Below are 24,466 nucleotides of genomic sequence, written 5' to 3'. Positions count from 1 at the left end.
CAGTAACAGGAGGCTAACGATTCAAATAAGCAGACTCTTATTGTTTCCAGTACGTTCACCAGGTCAGCCTTCTCTGTCTTTCCCCAGCACAAAACCTATGTCTGACCTTGTACTTCCCACTGTTTTTCAAAGCTGAGCGAAGAGCTACTTCCGAAGAGACTGATGACAGAGCTCCTGAGAGCTCTGCAGCACAGGTTGCCTTGCAGGAGGATGCACTGTGGTTCTTTACATGAGATAAGGGAACTGTTTGGATGTAAAGGCTGCAGTCCCACCCCTTGCTAATCATTTCAAAGCTGTTTCTTAATCCTCCTATGAAGAGTGAAACATGTAGGATTCAGATCACTGTTAGGAATAACCACATGAAATAGTATGGTCTATGTTATGCAAGAGGTTAAATAATACTTTTTCTTCTTAGGATTCATGTATTCTTTGAAATATCCTTGTGCTTTACAGAAAGACTGCAAATCATGCCATGCAGTGATTTCAGGGAATTTGCAGTTTCTGGTGGCATTCTATACAAGTGTGTATCTCTAAACATCCAATTTAGCTTTTATAACTTTGGGTGCACCGTAAATAATCATTAGATCTCACTGTGCTCTTGAAATAAATACTAAAGAAACATGTTATGATGAGAAACTACATTCTTCCTCATCTCATACGGGAAAGGTGTGAATACCTACAGGAAAACATTGTCTATTTTACTGGGTTTTTTTTTAAAAGGTGATGGAATAAAGCAATGGACCATGGACCTTTATAAAGAAGTGCTACAGCTGCATGATGTGTTATAGTACTTTTCTAAGACTCCTTCTTCCATTCCAGTGCACCCTTGTCCTTCCCCTTCACAGTAATACAGCTGCAGTTCCTTGTGAGAGCATTAGGTTTGTGAGTGTTTTGAATTTATCCCATCTACATTATGTGTTTTTATCTACACATGCACTTGTGGAGTACACACAGGAACTGTATCTGTAATTCTGGTCTTCTGTATTTCAGCTAACTTTTGGAACTCAAAAGAAAACTAGTTGTTCTGAAAGATCCATACTTTGCTCTGTAAAGAAATTCCCAAGAGAAACCTAACAATTTTGTCCTTACTCATCTTCAGTAAGTCACTAAGGTAGCCACTTTATTTATCCTCAATAAGTGACTAAGATATAGCCTAGCAGCATCCAGAGATTCCTGTGTACAACAGGATCCCTAAACCAGCAAGGAACATTTGCATGATTAGATTAGTATTGTGGCCTCTGGAGCAAGACAGGTGTCCATTGTAAGAGCATAAAGCCAAATATATGCAATTGTGTTATGCAGCTGTTCTGCAACAGACATCTTCCATACAATGGTATGTCTGCCACGTGGATCTACTGTCTAAATTAAGCTATATAAAAAGACACGACTTGTTGTTCTTAATTTGCTCTTATCTTATGGGAAAGAAGATGTCAAGATTTTAAGAAAGCAAAGTAAACTGAAATAGATTTTAAAAATAGAACATCCCCCAGAAAAAGTTACCTAGGAAAAAAACCCACAATACTGAGAAGAAAGCTTGAGCAGAGACTGTCTGATTTAAAGATACTTTATAACTAAGATAAAAACATAGCCTGTAGAGCAAATCTGCAGAAAGGAAAAATTTTCTCTCTCAGTTTCACTTGGTATCTTCAGCTGTCCTGAGGATGAGACATCTGAATTATGCAAGTCATTAATAACCAGCACAAAAAAATTACACCCAGGTATGAGGGTTTACAGTATTAAAAGAATGTAATCATTGTGTGATGGCAATTGTTGAATTTTTTAAACTGCATTTCAAGACAATTAATTAAACTACACTATATTCAGGAAAGGTGTCAGGCTGACATACTGGAGGATTACAGAATCAAATTCCTTACTGGCTTTTTTTGCAATTTCGTAAAACTCCATGAAATACCAGAAAATCAAGCCTAAATAAATTTTAAAATAACTTCTCAAGCAATAATTTTGCTATGCTTTTATAAATCCATATGCCTTGCTTGTTCTTGAAAAAAAGGTCCAAAAAGTAGAACGGAAACTTATCATTAAGGATACTCACACCTAGACATGACCCCGTGTGCATCTATGTGGAGGAACTACTCTGTAAATGAAGAGACTGTGAACCACCCAGAGCTATTTAGTCTGTGGCATCTCTTGTGATACAACCAACTACAGATAGACCCTATCTGAGTAATGCCTTTGAGATACGGACATCTGTAGAAAATGGGATCTAGACACAGAATCTAAAAATATAAGCAGACCATAGCAAAGTTCTGATCATTACAAAACGTGGTGAATTTACGGTGGTTATCAAAAGTATGAGCATTCTAAAGCTCTTTATGAAGGCCAGGGATACTACATATGGGATCCATTAAGTGACATAAGGCTAGATTGCATGTAGCCTTGCCTTAAATGAAAGCCCCCTGCATTCTGCTTAATAAGGTATTGTATTTTTGAGATCCACTGTTGCAGCAGTATTAAACATAAAATGCTCTTTCAGATGGGTCATTCTTTATTCTCTTTATATACATTATATATATATAGATGTATGTATGTGTGTGTGTGTGTGTGTGCGGATGAAGCATGTAAATAAACCCTAAATTGACTACTTTAGGCTGCTTCTGCCAGAGCTCTCCATAGAGTGAAGCATAAATTTCCTTAAGACCCTTTGGCAAGCTCATGCTCGATTCAAACTGAGATCCTTTCTCACCTTCTACAGAACTGCAAACTCATTAATGGCTCTATATTGCTTATTGAGTCATTCAAGCATACACAGAGCATGTTACCTCCTGCTATCTCCTACTCCCTGGGTTACATAAGGACACCCTTTCATTTTTGCAATGCTTGCTAGGTTATGCTGCTTGCAAAGGCACTGATGAATATATGTTTAGTGGCAAACGTGTTTGCACTTTCCTCTGTTTTGAAGCGCTGACAAACTCTCAAACAGATAGCTAAAATTACTCCTCTTTAAGCTGAAGACAGAGAAAAGTAATTCTGAGGGATTTTAATCTCTAAGGTGGGAAAGCAAGAAGAATTAAGATTTGTTTATTTAGAGCAGACAAAATTTCCATTCTGTTTTCTTTTAATAGTTCATCATGTGAACAGGAATAAATCCTACTGTTTGCTTTGTCCTATGGACAACAGATAAAACCCAATAATTTAAACAATTATATTATCCAAACTTTACTCACTATCCAAACATTACTCACTTTGTCTTATCTCATCCTGTCACAGGTAATATGCATAGCAGTGCATTCAAAGATGAACAACAAGGAACTGATGCCTTTTCTACAGGCTTCTTCTAATCAGGGTTTGGTTGCTGAGAAATCTGGCAGAAAACCATGTTTTTAAAAGGTAGATATGAGCTTGAAGAGGCAAAAAAACACGTGATAGGATTTTCAAAAGTACAGAGATTTAATCATGATTTAAAATGGTGTTAACTGAATATGTAGATGCTTTTGCAAATCCTGTTAGCAGCCTATTTGCACACCCTGCCTGCAGGCACAATGCCTGACTGTGGTGCCACTGAGTGTCAAGGGGGATGACGCTGAGGTGATTTCTGCTACTGTGTAAGCAATAACCTTCCTGAATTTAGATGTCTGCTTTGACTTATGTGAAGTTGCTCACCACACTGTGGAGAAATTGGCAGGTGTCAGACCATTCACACACTGGTATTAAACAGTTTTCCATGGCTTTAATTTTTTAAGGTTACTCAGGTTTCCATAGGATTCAGGACAGGTGAAACAAGGAGGACTCTAAACTGCAAGATCAGTCCTAAAGGTATGAATTTTATTCTCCTAATATACTCTTTCACTAAGCTGCACTGATCCAGTAGCTCCAGGCAGAGTGTATCTCTTATGACTAATCTTACTCTGTTTCACTGTGTGTATTCACCAACAGCATGAGAGGGTACAATGTTCAGCATGCAAAATTCCTGGTTCCCAGTTATACAGGAATGAAAGGAAGGAAGAGTTGCTTAACTGGCCAGACATTGGGCATACTGAACCACAACAGTGCCCCTGGACTAGGTCACTGCTAGATCAGACACTTCACAGAGCATCACGTTCTACTGCCTTTTTTATCACTTTATGGACAATGGCTCATTGCAGCAGCCCATGAGCAAAAGAGGGTCAGAACTTCACAGCCTTGTGGCATTAACACCAGTGTATCTCAATACCCTGGTCATGGCTTGATAAGAGCTCAAAGGCTGAGGTGACTCTAAGCTTTTAAAATAATGCCAGGGGACCAGGAAAGCACTCTAATGCACTTCCTCTATCTTATCTCATTGCGACTACTGTAGCACGATAGTGTTCAGTGAAATACATACCCCCTTTATGTTTCTATGATATTATACAAACCTGATTTCCATCTCTCTTTCTTGCAATACATTTTTTTCAAATTTACACCAAAATCTAGTTAATATGCATTACGTTTTTGCATCTTAAAAAGATATTAGGATAAAATGCATCTGAAAAAATTCAACAGTTTTGTAACAGGTTTGTATGGTCCATTGCTATTTAAGGCACTATAAAATGCATTGTTTTTCCCAGCAAGCACACCACTTACCCTCAGCATAGGGCCATTCTGGAACACATGGGGTTCATCACAAACTACACAGTATTCATTCAATACTGGTATGCGCTGCTCAGCAAATTCAATAGTCTGAGAACAATGAAAATGAGAATAACAACATCTGCTTAAAAATAATTAACAGTCAGCTCATGCTCCACAGTTTTTCATAAATGGGTAAGATATGACATCCTACCTGCACAAGAAATCCACGGTCTCGTACCGGAATGCATTTTGCACCATAATTTTGCTGCAAGGAAAAAGTTGAGGCAACTTCAGTGTTGGTAGACTAATTGTAAGGAAATGGTAAAACATTTGTATTTTTTTGTGTGCAAATATGTTAATTAAACAATATTTGCATCTAAAAAGATCTCTCATTTGCAAAACCCAGCCATTACAAATAATCAATCCTTTTACTGTTTGATGAGTGTGGGGTAGATTTTTAGCATTTCTTTTTAGTTCTTAAATCTGATGGGGTTTTGTATCTCAGCATCCCAAAAACTTCAATCTCAAATGGAAACACCAGTGCCTTCACTCCGTTCTAATAAACTGCCATTTGGTAATTTCCATTAAATTTTAACTGTGTATTGTCTATCTAAATATGGGCTATCTGCTTAGGCTTGAAAGACTAATGTAACTCTCAGCTGAACATCTTTTTCTCTGAAAATCTTTTTCTTTTATGTTTACTAAGATCTCACTTCTGTAAGCACCACACTAACAGACCTCTGTGCTCAGATCCCACTCAAATTCTTTCTGCCTTTTTCTTTCAACACACAGCAACATAAATTAGAAGGAACTTCTGTTACAGGAGTCAGTAAGGTACAAAATTCCCTCTAGGCTGACATCTATCTCAATCAAACCTTGTTTTGAATACGAGTCAGATCACCTCCATTTACAGCTTTTTTTAATTTCATTTATAGGCTTATTTCCTTTCATTTCTCTAACTGCTGAATTGGGAAACTTTTCCCTTTTTTCTCCTGAGAAATAATCCTCCTAATTGTATTCATATATGAGAGTGAAATACTTTAGCTGAGAAATGGAGAAGTTAAGGTCCCGATTCATCACTTTCATATTCCACTGATTTCAAATTGCAGTTAGGCAGCCAGGCTACCCATATATCTCGTGCCTGCATTTAAAATATGAAATGGACTGTTGATGCCTTTGCACTAACATCAGTCAAACTGCACCTGACCATGTATGTGATGATTTTCCCTCAAAGTAAATGCATTCTAGCAATAAATTACTGGTAGTTTTTATAGCCTGCGAAGCAGGGCTTGCATTTCTTCCACAGCAGCTGATAACATCAGTAATGAAACCACTTAGTCAGCTCTTCATTATCTTATCAAAATCAATGGGACTTTTCCTATTAACTTCAGGAGAGAAAAGTCTTGGTATGTTAAGACATCCTCTGCTGATTCAGAAAAAAATGCATCTCTAAACTGTGACAAGTAAAAAGTCTGTTGGCTCTCCTTAAATTAATATTGCTGTGCACATTACAGGAACCAACCACACAGCATGTATGTAAATGATTTTACGATAGTGTAGCATTGCTTTTAGATCTGATGAGTATAGCTCACAGCTTATTAAACTAATTTACCATGAGACATAGCACACTCAATGTAATTTCATTATTCAGAATGCACTATTTTGAATATATGTATGGCATCTCAAGCAAGAATCAGCTTTCTCTCACTGAGAACATCAAGGTACCACCAGGCTAAGGGAGTGGAGAGGACTGTCTCCTAAGTGCCTCTCCCCAGATCTAACACAGAAAACAGATGAGTACCTTGAAAGAGCACAAACAGACCCACTCTTTCCTCTAAAGTATAAAAGCCACCTTTCAAGAGGCAAAGGCAGGAGAATTAATTTTGAGCACTCTTTATTAAATTTAAGAATGTGCTACCCTTTGTTTTCCCAATCAATCATCTCTGGGGAAAGAAAGGGGGCCAGCATGGACCTAACTCCTTCCCCGACCTCCAGCTGCCACCAGCGCATTTGAAGGTTAAACCTTTCACAAAGCACAAATGCGCAAGAGGTGAGTTGAATCGTGACTGCATTCCTTCCACTATGATGACGATCACAGATGCAAAGACCAGAAGGAGAGGTGACTTGGCACCCAAGCAAGCCAATGGACAGTTGCTTCCCCCACAAAGCAAACACTGCAATGAGAAAAGACCTGTGTGACCAAGTCAATTTTGTAGCACAGAAGCGCACACTCTCCCTTCTTCCTGCAGCAACAGAGGAGGCAGGGAAGGAAGTGCATCACTGAACTTTTCCCATGGCCAGCAAGTACACTGAGCTGTATTCACCATGACATGTAAAATCTCTGCCTTGACCTAAGCAAATTCTGGTTTCGTAACTTAAATATACGTGCATGTACAGTTGTTTAAATCCTCCTTAAAAAGCTGACTCCATTGCTCTTGTCTTGCAATATATTAAATATACCTAATATATTCACTAACATATGTCCTAAGTATTAATAATGCCTTTGCATAACAAGCATAACAGCACATTTGGAAAATAATAGGAGGAAAATGAGCAGAATAAAAAAATTATTACGCACAGCAGCTTGTGAAGGTGATGATGAAGATGGTGTTAAGATACCAATAAGCCCTGAGGTAAGAGAGAGCCTCCTGCTCTCTGCTATGGTGGACTCCTTGAAAGACTCCATTTTGGATGATTTAGGGGCATTGGAGTAAGTCTTGCTGAGTAACTTGTGATTCTTCAATCCATCCAATTCTTCCATTCTAAGATTACTAGAGTAGGACCTGCTTAAAAGTTTGTGGGGCTTCAAGGTGCTGTTGTGCTCACATCGAGGGTCCCCAGAACACGACCTACTTAACAGCTTATGGGGCTTTAAAGTGATGCACTCCTCCTGCTTGACAGCTGCAGAGCAAGAACGGTTCAACAGTTTGTGCGATTTAATAGCCATTGTCTGTTCAGCCCTAGGGTCACTTGACAATGAGCGGCCAAAGGTTCTGTGAGATTTTGTGGCACACATATCCTCCACCTTCACTGTGCTAGAGCAAGTCCTTCTCAGTAGCTTATGAGTTTTGGAGATGCCATCCTGTTCTGACTTCAGTTTTGATTTATTTTTACCACAGCCAGGTGGAGGATAACTTGGCGACCTTAAAAATCAAGAAGGAGAAGATAAAGTTGGAGAATAATGAAAATCTTGTGCAAATCAAGCAAGACCATGCATATATAAAAACGTTTAAGTGTTACCTGTCTTTATGTGTTTCACTAGTGATAAATGCAGCCCAACATGAAAAAAATGAGCAACTGCATGTAGGACTTATTTTACAATACCAAATAGACATCTTACTCCTATTTATACACAAGCTCATCGATCAAAAACATGACTAACTACTTAAGTAGAAGTTAGAGCTATATCCTCACAGCTCTTTGTAAAGGTCTCTGTGTCTCTAAACAAACATTTATTCAGGAAATTATTTTTTAAATGAAAAACAACATATTTCACATGAGATTATAACACATTTTCCTTATCGAAATCTCTTTCCTATGTAATCTTCATGGCATGATCCCATTAAAGTCATTTTCTGCTGGACACAGCATAACAAATTCTATGTCCAGATCCCATGGAAGATATAATGAGCAGAGAAACTTGCAGGCAGTAAATCAGATTTAATTCAGCTGAAATAAACATTATTTTTAAAAACCTCATAATAATCTGGGTGCTTTGTGGAAGACAATTTGATCCCCTTTTTTCTTGTTTTAGACAAATTCTAGCTCTGTCACACCAGAAATGAGAATGTGAGGGACCTAAATTATGAATGCAGAAAGTAAAGAAAAAAAGGCTTTTATGAAACAACATTCACATGAACTGTCACATTTCTATAAGGTTCACATTCACCTGTCCTTGCAAAGCAAGAACATGTAACAGGTATGCTGAATCATTTTTCTGTGTTTTATAAGCAACCCCAATCTTCGGAGTATTTTTTGGGCTTGGATTGAAGAGAAAAGAAGTGAAACCCCAAGGGGAGAGGCTGGCAGGTTTTCCCACCCTGTTAGCAAGTGGTGACAGGAGAAGATGCACGTGGAGATTGCTGACTCACTGTTGCAGTTGGCTCACTACTACCCTCCTGCAGACAGGAGGTAGGAATGGCGCTCTAGGGAGAGAGGGGTACCTGCATTTGAGCTGAGCCATCTTTGGACAGGCACTGCAGCAGCAGCCAAATCAAGAGGAGAAAGGTTGGTCTGGCTTTTGCATGCCCTTTGTGAATAAAACCAAACCCCAAGCAACAGCCTGTGCTAGGTAATGGTGTGTGGCATGGTAGGGAATGGGTAAGCTTTCTACTTAAAACACCACCTTCCTCTTCTACCTTTGAAAAGAGCATCTTTTGTCATCTTTGACGTTCCTACCTTCGTCAATGTGAGTGATCACTGTACTCCCTCTCTTTTTTATACCCAGAATTTAGAATAGCAAAACTAATCAAAAAGAAGGAATGTTCAAAGCATTCCATTCAAATTCACAGAAGGGGTGATCTGTCAACCCTTCATAAGCAGGAAAACATGCTATAGTAAATAGTCACATTCCTGAATGAGGCAAAATCAGAGCCTGATTTTACATACACTTAAGAGTATGAGTAACTGGCAGAAGTCATAATGAATTCAAACGAACTATTCACAAACTACTTCTTATGTTTTTAATGCCTTTGTTCTTTGAAATTCTGTGCCTGCCTTTCAGAAGTGGTGAACTTTAATGTACTCAGTGGAAAGGGGTGGGTGCTCAGCAGCTCTTAAAATCCGTCTTTCATTAATGACCATTCTAGCTTTAAAAAATTAAAAATACACACAGCTGTGGAAAAAACAGCTGGACAACCACAAATTTTTTTTGTATATATAATAGAAACATATTATATATATGTTACGTATTACTTGCATATATTACTTATATTTATATTCTTGATATTCAAGTAACAGTCAAATGCTATCAAGCTATAAAGATACAAATACAACAACTTAAATAATATAAAATTAATTATTTCCAATTCTAGATGAAACATGGCTGTTTCAGAGAGCAGGGCATTGAAATGCTCTGCCTTCAAATAGTCTTCGAAGCTGCAGTAGTTATCTAGTTCACTTTTGATGTCACGCAAGGCAAGGACTGGAAACCTATGAGGTAAGATATAAATAGAGCACTTCTCTAAGGAGAAAAGTCAGCATTTCACCTTGTGAAGTCTGCTGTGGATTTTGAACAGGATACGGTGTTAACAGCTCATTTTCCTTGCTATTACCTGCGCAATGTAGAAAAGATGTGCAGAGGGGATTTCACCTTTTTGTCAGACACCTTCTTATTGTGCGTACAATTAGATTTCTCTTTGCTGTTCTTCCACTGTTGTGTAACAAATGTCTGCATGATTCTGCAAATTAAGAAAGAAAAAAAGATTTTCTTATCCTAGCCAAGACATACTCACTTTTAATATTAGGGTCTCTCTGTTCACCACGTAGGCGACATGATGACATGTCCTAACTCTACAGGCATAGTTTTTCTGCCATGTATGTGGACTGATGATTGGGTGCCTCAGCTCCTCAAAAATTCTTTTTTTTTCCCACATAAAACTAATATACACAGAACTCTTAGTGAGAATACAGTCAGCATAAACTACCACTGCAAGACTTTTGCAGGTATGCCTCTCATGGAGATCTAGAGACAAACTGATTCAAAGGCATCCCATCCAACTATAGGCGTCTGTCTCTCCAGTGACTACGGAGGTAGGCTACAGCATCCACACTGCTCAGGTACGAGCATATTCTCCTAAGGCACAAACACGATGGTAGGGATGTTGAATGTTACACCACCCAAAGAGGGTTTCTAGAGAAGACAGAGCCAGTCACTTCCCAGAAATGGACATGAAAAGGCAGTGGTCACAAGTTGTAGCGAGGAAAGCTAAAAACATAAAGGCTATAAAAAGAAGACATCCACAAGACTGGTTAAGTACAACAGGTTGCCCACAAAGGCTGGAGATTTCACAACTCAGCTGCCTGAGACCCTGAATGAACTAATCTAACTTTGAGGTTAGTGTTAACTTGGAGCAGGAGGTTGCATTAGGTGACCTCCAGTAGTTCCTTCCAAGCCAAATTATTTTGTGACTCTAATCTAGCAATGGGGGTCTCTGAGTGATAAAGTCAAAGTGGAAGTTGGTATGGACTTTATTGAAAATTGAGTGAATCTTCAAAGATTAATATCCTGTTGCCAGAACCATGAGGGGCCATGCAGTTCACGGGTATTCTAACTTCTGCTCAACTGTGAATTATGCAGCTATGTCCTTGAAAATGTCTTATGGGAACCTTTAGTGATTACCCAGTGCACAAATCAGAGACAGTGTAAGTACTGAAACATTTTAAGAGACTGTTCATGTCTGGGAAGCTTTTTATTTTTTTTTCTTCAAAGTCATGTACCATAGAGATTTTAGTAACATTGCTTCATTTGTAAGATTATGAAAATGCTGCACTGAATTTCTTTAAAAACCAAACATAAAAATATTTTCTTTTTCTTAAGGGATTCTTAATGTTTTAGTAGTCAGATATTAAAGCCTATATTTTTGTCCTTTTATTACACATACACAAGCATATGTGAAAAGATGACTCAGGAAAATTTTATTACATTGAATTGTACCATGAACACATGAAACTGCTAATTTTTTCAACTGTTCTTCCTTCTTGTCCTCAAAAGGTGGATGGCCTAATTACTGTGGTACATCCTAGAGGCCACAGTGAAAGCATAGCCCCCTTAGGGTATGCATGATGCTCAAGAAGATTCCTCCTCCAGAGGCTTCACCATCTAAGCAGAAACATGAAATTGAACACTCCTAGCTACAGTCTTTTGAATTTTTGTAGTTTACTTCCTAAATGGCAGCAAAGTGACAGAAAACCCTGGCAGGCAGCACGAATCAGGTTGTCTCCAACAACTGTCAAAATTTAACTAAAAAGGAAAATCCTGTTATTTTTTATTTAAAGAAAAACAAGTTCAAAACACTTTGATCCAACCAACCTGACAACCTGTGAATTTTACCCTACCTGACATGGTCCGGGAACTAAAAAGAGTGTAATATTTACCTAAAACCAGGGGTTTACACTTTTCTAGACTTACTTTTTCAGCTGATGTCCCAGCCCAAATCTTTCCTTAGTAGAGATCTGAAATACATCCACAGTTGGCACTAGAGAAAAAGGAGATACTGTTGATATATGAACTTACAGCAATAATCAAGAACTCATGACAATGTAAGTCATATTTAAGGACCCTGTTCTATCTGGACCTTTACTATAGACAATGCCATTGAAGCAATGGTGAAAGTGGACACGTCATCTAAGCTTATTAAGAAATGAATGGTCCTCTTTGGAAAATCAGCCAACATAATTTGTAATTGTACAAATGAGTATTTTAGAAACTGAATTCCCGCAATGTATCTCTTCCCACTAATTTTAATTACAAAAATGTGTCTTTGTTTTTTATATTATGCAAGTACTATAGAGCAGCATCAGATTAAATGTACGTGGACTGGTAATTCATCTTGCCTAATCTCTTAAACTTTTTTCCAAGTAAGTAGTCTTTACACACTACTGTTCCTGTGACTATGAAGAAAACCCAGAATGGAATAAACTGAATTAATTAGTATCTGGGTTTTCTTTCTGAAGGTGTTTTAATGCAAGATCCATAATTGTCATCTAAGTGCCTGATGTATGAATTCCAGTGGCCACGGATTACTCTGAATTTTCCTCAAGACCCATCCTGATGTTGGTATATCCATATTAATCTGTCAGAAAATTGAAAGTGTACAGGGTGAAGGCTGGAAATTAGCTCCTGGTATTACTAAAATCCTTTAATAACATTTACTAGATAGAAGTGGCAGATGGAATCCAGCACTTCTTGAGAGCGCCTCAGGTCCTCAAGGCAGGACAACAGCCAACACACATTAGAAGCATGAATAGACTTTATCCTTCGTATTACATAAGGTGGTAATGACTACAGTAAAATAAAAGATGAACGAAAACAAAAAATCTGGGGTTGGTTCAAATTTTATTAGAAAAAGTAAATCAGTATTTTAAAATCCATATTATTCTGATCACTCAGAAAGCCACATTTTTCTCAGAATGTCGAAGTTTATCCTTTAATTTTGCTTTAATAAATTAAACTTAAAAATAAAAGACAATATATCTAACCTAGCCATCCAATTTCACTTAGTTCAAAGCCCTGTCAATTAGCTTTCTGTAATGTTACTATTCAAATATGATCTCCTTTTTTAAAGATAAACTGATGATTTTTTCAAAAGGGATGAATGATTTGATTAGGGGTAGCAATGTCTTTAGCTTGTCAAATTTAGATCGCGGGGGGGGGGGGGGGGCGGGGAGGGAGGATATTTTCAATGAGAATCATCATACCTAGACCAGCAATCTTAAAATCTGACATCTAGACTATAATTGTTGTCTAAGCTCTACAGACAGAGGAGACAGCCCGTTACCTCCAAAGGCTGATTCATTCTCATCTAAGACAGGTTTCTAAAGCATGTAGGAGAAACTGCCCACAAGTACAATAATGAGACAAGTTATTAACTAGAAGAATGACTATCTAAAATCAGGCTATTACACAGCTACAAGGTGGTACAAATACCCCTCATAGTGCTTTGGAGTATACTGCATTTCTGTTTCTTTTATCAATCAACAGAAAGTACTACAGGAGAAAAGATGCACCATAAAGTTATGGCCCAGTAGTTTCAAAACAACATATATAAGGGGGAAAAGGAATTCACAGAGAAAGGGTCTTGTTAACACAAAAGATGGTGCATCTTATTGTCCTTTTCTGGTAAATAAAGGGACACGGCTGCAACAGCAGCTGAGCTCATAAAACCACTATCAGAAAAGTACTTGCCTCTGGCCCTGATCTTGCCTTTCGTGGTTCTCAGGCACTCCCACAATCAGTCAACTGCAGGACTGGGAACTAAGCTTCCCATTTTAACCTTGTCAACGGTGCAGAAGATATCTTGTTGTTACTTCTCATTTCACTAGATCATTTCTTACTGCATGCTGCTCTTCACGCTTCACCTTCTCTTATTTGCTGCACTTTTTTATTTTTTAAATTACATTTTGACAGAAATATTCTGAATACTAACACTGCTACCTACTATGGCCAATATACATTTTTTAAGATCTGCATATTTACAAAAAAGATTGAAGCAATAAAATACGGGCAAAAAGACCAAAGTCAAGCAAAAAAAAAAAAAAGATTGATGTAATGAAATGCTTATTTGAATGAACAGAATATAGCTTATAGTTAGCATCGGCAGGCAACATATCCTATAAAAATAGCTCTTTGCGACAGATTTTGCTAAACATATTATGACTGGAATTATCTATTCATTTTCCAGAGGCAGAATTCTCCCACAGACACAAGCCTGAACTGACAGCTTGCACTGGAAGCCTCCAAAGCCGGGCAAGTTATGATCCAAATTGCAACTTAGTTCTGACTTCCGACTGTAAAAATATGTCTGAAGTTGACTCTTGCATATGAATGTTTCCAAATCTTCAAAATCAGTTGATTCTTCAGAAGTCTGACCATTTTTACTCTCATGAGGAAGCTTTACTCACTTACCAACTCATTCAAATGTAAAGATTCACAGAGTTCATAGTCATATAGAAATCAGAAGCTGAAAGGATAATTATCACTGCCTGATTCTTCAAAAGTGCGTGAAAAGGGGCATATTAATAGCTGCACAGATCTGTGTATGTATGCCTTATCAGTGAGATCTTATGCGCACAGATGATCCCTGATTTCCAAAATCAGGAAATCACATATTAGAAACTGTAGATCTTTATTCATTAACCCTGGTTCCTAGGGGAAGCAGTTGCATTTCAAAGGATACCAGGAAAACAAGTTCCAAAAATCAACCTATGAAAGTTTAAATTAAATGCCCCTGTCATTATTGAGAGCCTAAACATGCAAATATATGTAACCATAATTTCAACCCAGTAGGACTGCTCTCAGCAGTAGATCTAAGCACATGCAGGGTCAAAGATTTGGCAGTGAATGAGTATCACCTAGTATACGGCTTAGACTGAGACACCATACAAGGCACACGAAGAACACGCAGGTGACTAACCTGGACCATTTAAGTACTGTGTAAGTGAACAGTGCAATCGCACTATTATAGGCTCTGTGCGAATTACATCCCAAGCCACAGCAATCTCTTCCTAGTTCAAGATAAAAAGAAAACAACAGACACCATTAGCCGTCATGAGGAACTGCTGCATTTTGTCAGTCTACCTTAAGGTTGTTATAAACACCATCCATCCATTTACCCCATTATGGAATATCTACTCAACTTTAAACTTGAGACTTAGGACAAACTATTGCCTGCTGATGCCCCTACGAGCACTGTTAGACTGCTTCCAGTTGTTGAGTATGCTCATTCAAACTGAGAACAGGTTTATACACAATACTGTATCTACAGTGCAGGCAAACACGTTCCCATCTATCAAGAGATACTGCTTCAAAGCTGAGAAGCAAAGGAGCAAATAAAGGTGGAAAGGAAACTCATCCCATAACACAGGGCAAAAGAAACTTTTGCTCCTTAACACTGATTAAAGTAATTCAAGGTATGATCAGATTTTCGTAAATTTTAGAAAAGCCCAAGAACAACTATCTTATGTGCTGTGCTGACCTGAGAATACGACATATCTGTGCAGAAGCTAATGATGCCCCTAAAAGCACTAATTTTTATTCTCTATCTAGAGGACAGGAGGTTACTGCACAGATGAGGTGAGGAAGTGTGGAGTTAATGACAGCATAACTGTTACAGAAGCCATGCTGCCAGTCAACAGCGCCACTGTCCTGTGTCTCCTTTGCCACTCAAGCCCCTCCCTGATCAGCTGCAGATGTTGAGAACCACACAGGACAGCTCCAGCCAAGGTCTTCCCTCCAGGACTCTATGAAGTGCTTTTACCTAACTAATGTCTAGGATAGCGAAAAAAGAAATGTATTTCATTTATATCAGTTAAAACATTTACCATTCACAAAGCATGTTTGAAAGGAAATACACATGCATAAATAAAAGCCTACAAAGCATTTTAACAATGTGGTCATAAAAGAAAAAGGAAATCTTTCCACTGAATAGCAATCAATAATGTGACAGCCACTTGTGAAGATCGAGTCTCCAAAAAAGGAAAGTCTCAGTGGTTGTCTACAGAGTCTGATGTGTAGCAGAATTAAATGGGTATTAATGTTCATTATGTAATTCTGTGATTAGATTACTTACATCAAGAAAGCTAACATCAATATGCAGATCAATATCTACATCATCAATGGCTCCATATTCCCTGAAAGGAAAGAATTACATTACATTAGAGCTCTTTAAGATACTCCTCAGCCCAGGACTACTTATAACAGGGAAGATTTTATAAAGGATAATCTTGTCTGTAAAATCAGAATGGTTATAAAATACACATTTACATAGATTGGATCAATATTCCCAGTGGGTGATCATCTGCTGCACTGCAACTTCCTTTCAGTGGATCTTGCTTAAACAGGCTAAATCTTTTTTTCTACTAATTCCCTCAAATTCTCTCTCTGTTGCTGCTGTGTATTTTTTTCTCACTTATTGCACAAATAAATCAAGAAAACAATAAAGGTCACATGCTGCTCCTATTTATGACAAAAGAAAACCCTAGTTAATTGTCAAAAGTATTTCAGGTTAACAGCCAGTAACCTACAGAGAGGCTTGAGATAAATCATTGAAGACAAATAAAACATAGCCTAGAGGGTGGCATATTATACCTGTGGGATTGCTTCACACATTCAAGCATTTTTTTGTCAAAACATAAAGATTGCCCTGTAATGCGCTCAAGGCAATAGCTACCTTATTTTATCTGCTATGTGTAGCATCGCTGGAATCTCCAAGGTTCAGATTTAACTTATGCTCATAGGTGTTTCTGAAATCTTACATTTGAAGCGTGACTTTTCTGCCTCTTATTTTCTGACTCATTCTGATTGCCCTCCCCCAACATACTTGAAGACTTCTGAAAAATAGGGCTAGAAAATACTCATTCATACACCTAAATAAAAAATTGCTTTCCTTTTCCTTTCAATTACTTAAGTGGATAACACTGTAGAAGTGTAATCACTCTCAATTTTTCACAGATTAGCTTCTAGTCACTAGTTTCTTTTCTTTACACTGCATTTAGATGCTTGTTCTCACAGTGACTTCCACACTTTTCTATTAAGCTAGACTAAGACAGTGCACAGTAGCAGTTGTGCATAAATAAGTTAGTAAGGTAATTTTAAAATACAAAAATATTTTTGTGAATATAACTATCTCCTACCAAAGTGGCCTCTCAGCCCATGGTAGGACCTAGCTCACACTGGAAATGCCTTGACCTCTTAGGAAGTTTGATGGAGGGCACCCCTTCCACCAAACCTTGGCATCCCAATGGTTCTCTCTCGTAACGGCAAACCCAAAGTCTCTCTCTAGATCAGACGCAGCCACACAGGGCACACACAGGGCAGGTAAACAGCTGGCCAGGGCTATGTTACCTGGAGGCTTCCCAGCCACCCTGACAGCTGCTCCAGAGTTGGCTCACCCAGAGCTACATGTACAGGCGTTTGCTGACCTCCTACAACTCACTGAAGACTTAGCTTTGAAACTGAAATTCTCCACCTACTCAATGGCTTAGCCACTATCCTACACAACAGTGGCCTCAGATTTTTTTGTTGATTTTTCCAGAAGATCCAAAGAACATATTGTTATGAACTCTTAAGTAATATTTATGAAGGCAGGCTGGTGTTACTCACATGACTGAGATTCAGGCTGTGAACAAGCATAATTTTATAAATTAAACAGAAACATAGTTGAACTAACAAAACACAGAAATATTAGTTGAAAAAAGAATAAGATAAAAACAAGTTATAACTGCGGAATTTCCATACTCACTGAAATCCCTTTGCCTCCATTCCATTACCCTCCTAGAAAATGGATTTTAGACACATGATGCTGACTCTAGTTTTACCTCCCCAACCTGAAAGGGGGGAAGAAATCATGTTTTCTTCCAGCACCTGCAGCTTATGATCTCCTGCCCACAATGGCTCCACGAACACTTCTTGATTTTGAAGGAGACCTCCAAGAGCTCATCTGTCCAGCAATGCATAAGTGATGTAAATAGATACTGAAGAGTTGGATCAGTTGGTCCAGAAGTCTTTCTCATGGCTTTGGTGGCCAGATTTCAAAGGGCAGTGGTGAAAAGCATGCAGGTATAGGAATTTCACTTTTATATGTACAGTTGACTCTGTGACAGCAAGAGACTACTAAAAGACGGTCAACTGTCTAGGAAATATGCATCTTAGTGGGTGTCACTGTCAGATAGACTTCTCTCTCCACAGAGAAGTGGAGCTGCAGGAGAGGGATGAAACTGAATGCTTAATGCTGTGTTTGTCATTTCCAAGAATTTATGAGTATTTTCAACTGCAACAGAGGGGAAGAAGCATTAAAGTTTTTCCCATGCCAAAAGCAGCCACAGATGCCAATTTCTACTACAGTGAGCTCAAGGAGATCACAATGCTTCCAATGAAACAGCTGATTCAATAAATTAGATGCATTAAAGTTTTTGAAAGGTTACATATACGTTTCAATTTTAGGAGTTTGAGGGAGCCTATTATGAAGGTATTCTCAATTTCATAGTTATCAATTTGGTAACTAAACATTTATCCCATTCATTTCCTAAACTCATATACAACTATTCCGATTTCAGTTCCCCACGTCCTTGAAATGTAACGAAATTTCCAATTAATTTGAAAAGGTATAGTACACCATAATTGTACACATGCTCTCCCTTCTTAGACAAATTAACAGAGCTTATTTTTCAGAGGTTAATGGGAATTGTTACTTGCAATATATGTACGCCTAAGGTTATTATCTTCTCTGTATTTTATTACTTGGTTTGTATGACAACTTTTATATTCTTTGTAATATATCTTGACAGGTCTGTCACATCTTGCCTACCTGTTATTTTTATGAAAGTATTAAGATTGCATAGATGAAAAATGAAGTTATAAAAGACCTGAAGTGTATTAAAAATATCATACAGCTGTGCCCTATGGCAGAATCATGTACGGTCATATATGCCCAACAGAATTTTTGTGTAATTACGCTTTGCAGGCCACCTCTGACTGAGATGACCACTTTCCTGCGTAGGATACTTTAGATTCCCACAATTAAAAAGCTTTCCTAAAATCTAATCCAATTCTTGTTTGTTTCTAACACACTCAGTTTCTTGTTGTCTCTCTCATGATGACAATAGAGAACATTTGATCGCTCCTCCTATCTACAAACAGCTTTTTTGAAGAAGAAGAACTGTTATTATGTCTTCTCCTTCTCTTTCTTCCAGACTAGACAAACCCAATTCCTTCAATCTTTCCCTAGGGAAAACATTTACCAAATCTCTTATCATTCCTCTTGTTCACCTCCAGGGCAAAAGACAGAATATGAGAGAAAAGGAGTTTAACAAGGGTTTAGCATAATGCTGAATAGTAATTTTCAACCAAATAGAATAGCCTGATCAAGAACCGACTGAACTGCAAAAGACAATGACGTTTTAGAACCGGCTTCCAGGGCTTGTTCTCAGCACAGCCAGTTGTATCAGTACTCAGCCACAAAAAAAGAAAAAACAAAACCAGCATTATTGCTAGCCAGCAGTGCTTCTTTCTTTTGCCACACAATATGCAGAAATCATCAGAAAAGCCTTGGCAGTGAGGGAAAGTCCACATGGACCTCAATCTCCTAAATGTTAAAGGTTCCACAATATGGAAAAATCAATGACATACCTGAGAGATACTGCATTAGGTCCATAGATCTCTCTCACTGCTGTCAAATCAGCCTCCAGCTGTGGGTGCTTGTGAAGTTCTCCATCATAGCTAACCTACCAGGAAAAAAAAAAATATCCTAGGAGTTCTTATTTATTTCATTACTGACACCTGACTTAGGCTCTTGAAAGTTCCCCCTGCAAAATACACTGCATAAAGATTCCTTAATGGAATTCTCAGAAAGGACACTGTGTTGATAAGCTGAAGCACTGAGGTGGTCTAGTGCTGCTAAGCAGAGATCTGCAAAGCAGGCACCTCTGCACCGAAATTTTTTGAGAGTCTCACTCCTGTTTGTGGGAAGCGAAACTGCAAAGGACTCATCCGTCTGTCCTGTCTTGTCCTGGGGTTTGTTCTGGGACACTTGTGCATTTTAAAACTATTAAGTAGGAGAAGAACCAGTCATATCATCCCAGTCCAAGCACTGCAGGACAAAGGTTTGCTCCCTCTTGCTTGTTGTCACACTCTCTAATATATTAGACACAGAATGGCTTGGACTCAACAAGAGAAGCATGAAACTATTCTACATACCAAGTGTCTCAGCATCTAAATTACATTTTTAGTCTATCCACCAGTGCAATAATATCAGATGAAAAAAAAATTAAAGAACATTTTCCCATTTTAAGTATTTTACCAGAGAAGGTGTAAAGAAACATGTATTTAGACATCATTCCCATTTTTTTCAAACTCTACATGAAAAATGGAAACAATTATGTTAGAGCTTACACTATAAAGCAAAACTTGTGAGCTGGTTTGGTTGGACTGTATGAAGTCAAAATAATTAATATCCTCCTATCTTCTTGTCCTGGTTTTGTCTGGGATAGAGTTAATTTTCTTCCTAGTAGCTGGTATAGTGCTGTGTTTTGGATTTAGGATGAGAATAATGTTGATAACACATTGATGTTTTAGATGTTGCTAAGTGGTGCTTACACTAGTCAAGGACTTTTCAGCTTCTCATGCTGTACTGACTGAGAAGGCTGGAGATGCACAAGAAGCTGGGATGGGGCACAGCCCGGACAGCTGACGCAAACTGGCCAAAGGGCTATTCAATACCATATGCTGTCATGCCTAGTATATGAACTAAGGGAAAGCTGGCTGAGGGGCTGCCGCTCAGGGACTGGCTGGGCATCGGCCAGTGGGTGGGGAGCAACTGCATCATGCATCACTTGCTTTGTAAATTCTTTTATTATTATTGTTGTTGTTATTGTTGTTATTATTATTTTATTACAATTATTAAACTGTTCTTATCTCAGCCCATAAGTTTTCTCACTTTTACTCTCCCAATTCTCTCCCCCATCCCAGTTGCCAGCTGGGGTTAAACAACAACACTTCTACAAGGACCAAAATACCTCTTTAGGCTTGTAACAATCTATTCACAGTCTATTACTACTTGCTCGTTAAGCAATATACTCCTGATCGTGTGAACCTAATTCTACTTCTTTACAACAATTAGAATAACAGGAATTCCACAAAAGTTGATTTTGACAGATTCAGAAATGAGAGTAGGATTTGGCTTGCACCTTTGACAAATTGAGAGAGCAAAGCACAAGAGTGTAATTTATCCCTTTAGACATATGTGTATATATATCCTTATACAGGAATTCTTGCAGAAAATTCTTGCAATTGCAAAACCATATCAAAGTGCAGTACTGTTCCTTCCATTTGTACATCCAAATGTGTAGGAGACCAGTGCTGTGACACTTTGAGCTCTGATATCTGGAGATGTACTTCTCAATCTAATTAAATAAATTTCAACAGAATTAAAATAATAATCAGCTGATGACTTTTTTACATGTGAAAAATAGCAAAGAATAATTTGATTAGAATTAGAATTCTTCAAATATAAGGCACAGAACTCATCAGAATAGCATGGGCACGTGTTTAGCAGAGATATCAATGGTACTCATGACCAGAAGGGTATAAGCCAAGTATCCCTCCCTTGTTTCGGCAGGCATGTCAGAACAATTTTCCAAGTACAAGAGCATGGGAAGAAAACCTGTATTTTTTGTTTCCACTTTAGGTAGGAGAAAACCAATCCTTTTTACATGTTCATTACTCAAAGATGAATTCTTTAAAGATGCATAAATAATTGCTGTCCTGCTTCCAAAGAGAGCACAGCAATCATTTCACAAATCGTAGCTGTGGTGGACCTGCCACGTTTGTTGGTCCTAAACCACATTTTTTTAATCTGTCTTATGTATCAATAATAGTAAAATCCAAAAGGAACATGATGCAGAACACTGAACTGCTCAATATAATGTTTTCTCCAATCTGATTTTGGTTGGTAAGAGGTTATAAACTCAAAAAGGAAACAAAGCAGTGTTCTGGCAAATTGTAAGACCAAAGTATGGTGTTTTCCACCCCTGAATTAGTGCCACAGACATGCTGATGTACGCAGAAGAGACTGCCAGAGTTTTGTGTATCTGCATTTGCAAGTATGTCCTATAACTGAAGCACAGGAGAGAGGGAGGGAAAGCGCCAAAGGCAGAAGTATTACTGTTTCAATCTCCTCGTCTTGTTTGCAAATGTTAGAAGATAAAGATTCAAAGCAAGAATTAACAAAGAGTCTTAGAGAAAGTGAATATAAAAGCTAAAAAATCTGATAACTTTGCTGTGTCTGGAGGGTCTGTGTTTAGAAAGTCTCAGTTTTTAATCTGAGACCTGATTCAGATTATTTTGTCCCACATAATGACAAATGGTTGCATTTTTAAAGGAGATTAAGTGATTCACAAACCTAAATCCCATTGAAAATCAATAGGACTTAGGCTATTGAATCACTTTAAAGCTACTTTAAAGTATTTATACGTTAAATCCTTAGGGAGGATTACAAGCAGGTGCCTAGGCAGTGGATACAAACATGTAATTTATGACCAAAAGGTCATATCTTGTTTTCACTGCCCATCAAATGCCGTTTCCCATCTTCCATGGTCCTTGTTTCATCATCAGCTGCTCTCTTGTCTTTCCAGCTGTAACCACTTAGAAATGTTAAGAATTATCCCTGACCTCCACCTTTCCCAGCTGTATTGCACACAATTACACTGGCATCTATTTCCTCTAGTTGTGGAAGTCAACATGTTTGTCCCCTTTCTCTGTGGGCACAGCGCACACTTGTTTCAAATGAAGCAGCTTGCCTTGCTTGTCCCCCACCTATGCAGTCAACCATTTTGCCTTTCCAATACAGCTGGTGTTCACTTAATAACTCTTACAATCATTTTATTTGAAAAAGGACTGTTCTTTTTATCTCTCGAGGGACTGTGCTCACTACTCGATTTCTTATTTATTTTCTGAGTCCTCAATATTTTCTTTAATTCTACAGGTCTTCCTTAGAATTTTGTCTTTTTGACTGTGAAACTTTGAATTCAAAATTTCCTTTTTTTTTTCTTGCTAAATATACTTCCTATGATGTCTTCTTTTGTTTTTTCTCCCTATTTTGCTTTTTGAATATTCTATACTCAAGACACTCACAATCATCTGATATTTTATTTTTATTGCTGATCTAATTGTATTTTTTTTGCCAGTTACAATTTCTTCAATTAAATGTATTACCTTAAAAAAATGATACAGCAATATGATGTAGTTTCCACTTCAAATATAAGGCAACTAAATTCTAACCAGCATTGCCAATTACACAGCTCTTTTACACCTTGCAAAATGATGTACTGCTCTCTGTGTTCATATCTCATAGGCAGTGTTAATATTTATTCATCCATTTGGGCACTGGCAGGCATCCTTTACCAAACATATTAGCGCTTGTTCAAGAAATAAGCACTCCCAGCTGTTTGCTGCCTTTTTCTTCACCTTGAGGTTACTGCCCTTTCTGCAGAGTTGAAAAATGGAGCCAGTACATGCAACTCATCACTACAGGGCAAAATCAGAAGATTTTTTCTCTCAGGCAGATTAAACTAAGACATCGCTCTTTGCACTGAAGTATGTGTACATGGTCCTCCCCAGCGCTCCATGGGGCTGTAGGAGTTGGCAGCTGAAGGGAGGCAATTCCTGCAGTCATTTCTAAGGTGAACATGAGTCAATAGCCCATGTCAGTTATTTCTGACACTGAAAATACATTCTTTCAGTTCCAGTTTCAATATCATTTTTAATAGCTTTTTAGGGGCGTGCTTTTTTTTTTAGATTAAAGCACCTCAACATGTATTTTGTGTTCAAACCCCACCATGCTGTTGGCTCCGCAAGATAAGAGGCTTGGCGATGTCCTGCTCATCAGCCTCCCACGCTCTCTGCACCGACCCAGCTGGCTGGTACTGCTGGCACGCTCCTGCAGCCTCGGCTCTGCACACCCAGGGCATGGATGGCTTCAGCCTCAAGGCTGAGGCAGCGACGACTTTCATAAACAGCAATCGTAGTTCATTAAAATATTCATCAAAATAAACAGTTCTAATAACGTTAGTGAGAAATGATCCCTTTGGGGCAATAGTTAGACTAAAAAGATAAGAAAAATCTGAATAAAGGGACTAGCAGTGTGAAGCACTCTATTGACATTGCAAAAGGAAAACAGATGAAGAGATTTTATTTCCCAATACAAAAGACAATGTAATAATAACTAATTCTGCTGAGGGAACAAGAAGGAAAGACACAGAGCAGTACATTCATCTAAAAATATGCAGCATTTTTCAAGGTGAATTTAACTGTAGAGCTCAGAAAAAGAATGGACTATTGCCTAGATCAAAATTGTTTTGTAATAACCATTTTTACTATTAAATTGCAGTGCTCTTGACTTTACAAGTCAATGGCAATCCTCCAGAAGGAAACAGATTTGGATCCAGCCTGACTTCCCATTTGTATCAATACTGGGATAAGCTTTAAAGAGTGAATATCTATTTCCTGGAAGTAAGCAATTGGCTTCTGTTTTCAAACATTCTGAAGACTACTTGCCTTTTCTATTCGTACAGCTTTGCAAATGTAAACAAACTAATCTTGTTTTAAAGTTGATATAATTATACAGTATAACATATTCAATATTTCTGCTATAAAATACTATGTATACATACACATGGCATTCTATTTGATGTTGAATAAACATAA

The 24,466-nt window shown here is 38.0% G+C and overlaps 1 protein-coding gene across 1 annotated transcript in view; it reads right to left on the bottom strand.

Moving 5' to 3' along the window:
• The window catches only part of PARP8 (poly(ADP-ribose) polymerase family member 8), a 117,624-nt gene that overhangs the window by 30,080 nt on the left and 63,078 nt on the right, over positions 1–24,466 (bottom strand). The window contains exons 7-14 of the mRNA XM_087759785.1: positions 19,394–19,488; positions 15,837–15,897; positions 14,682–14,772; positions 11,678–11,744; positions 9,822–9,947; positions 7,127–7,691; positions 4,760–4,813; positions 4,561–4,656 (exon numbers count right to left, since the gene is read on the bottom strand). Of these exons, the coding sequence (XP_087615911.1) occupies positions 4,561–4,656; positions 4,760–4,813; positions 7,127–7,691; positions 9,822–9,947; positions 11,678–11,744; positions 14,682–14,772; positions 15,837–15,897; positions 19,394–19,488 (1,155 nt within the window). The remainder of the gene's footprint in view (positions 1–4,560; positions 4,657–4,759; positions 4,814–7,126; positions 7,692–9,821; positions 9,948–11,677; positions 11,745–14,681; positions 14,773–15,836; positions 15,898–19,393; positions 19,489–24,466) is intronic.

Source organism: Nipponia nippon, unplaced genomic scaffold, assembly GCF_047370975.1.
Source record: "Nipponia nippon isolate SJK-2023a ecotype South Korea unplaced genomic scaffold, ASM4737097v1 scaffold_20, whole genome shotgun sequence".
Taxonomy (NCBI): Eukaryota; Metazoa; Chordata; class Aves; order Pelecaniformes; family Threskiornithidae; genus Nipponia; species Nipponia nippon.
Note: the sequence above shows the minus strand (reverse complement) of the source record. Positions and strands in the feature narration are given on the sequence as shown.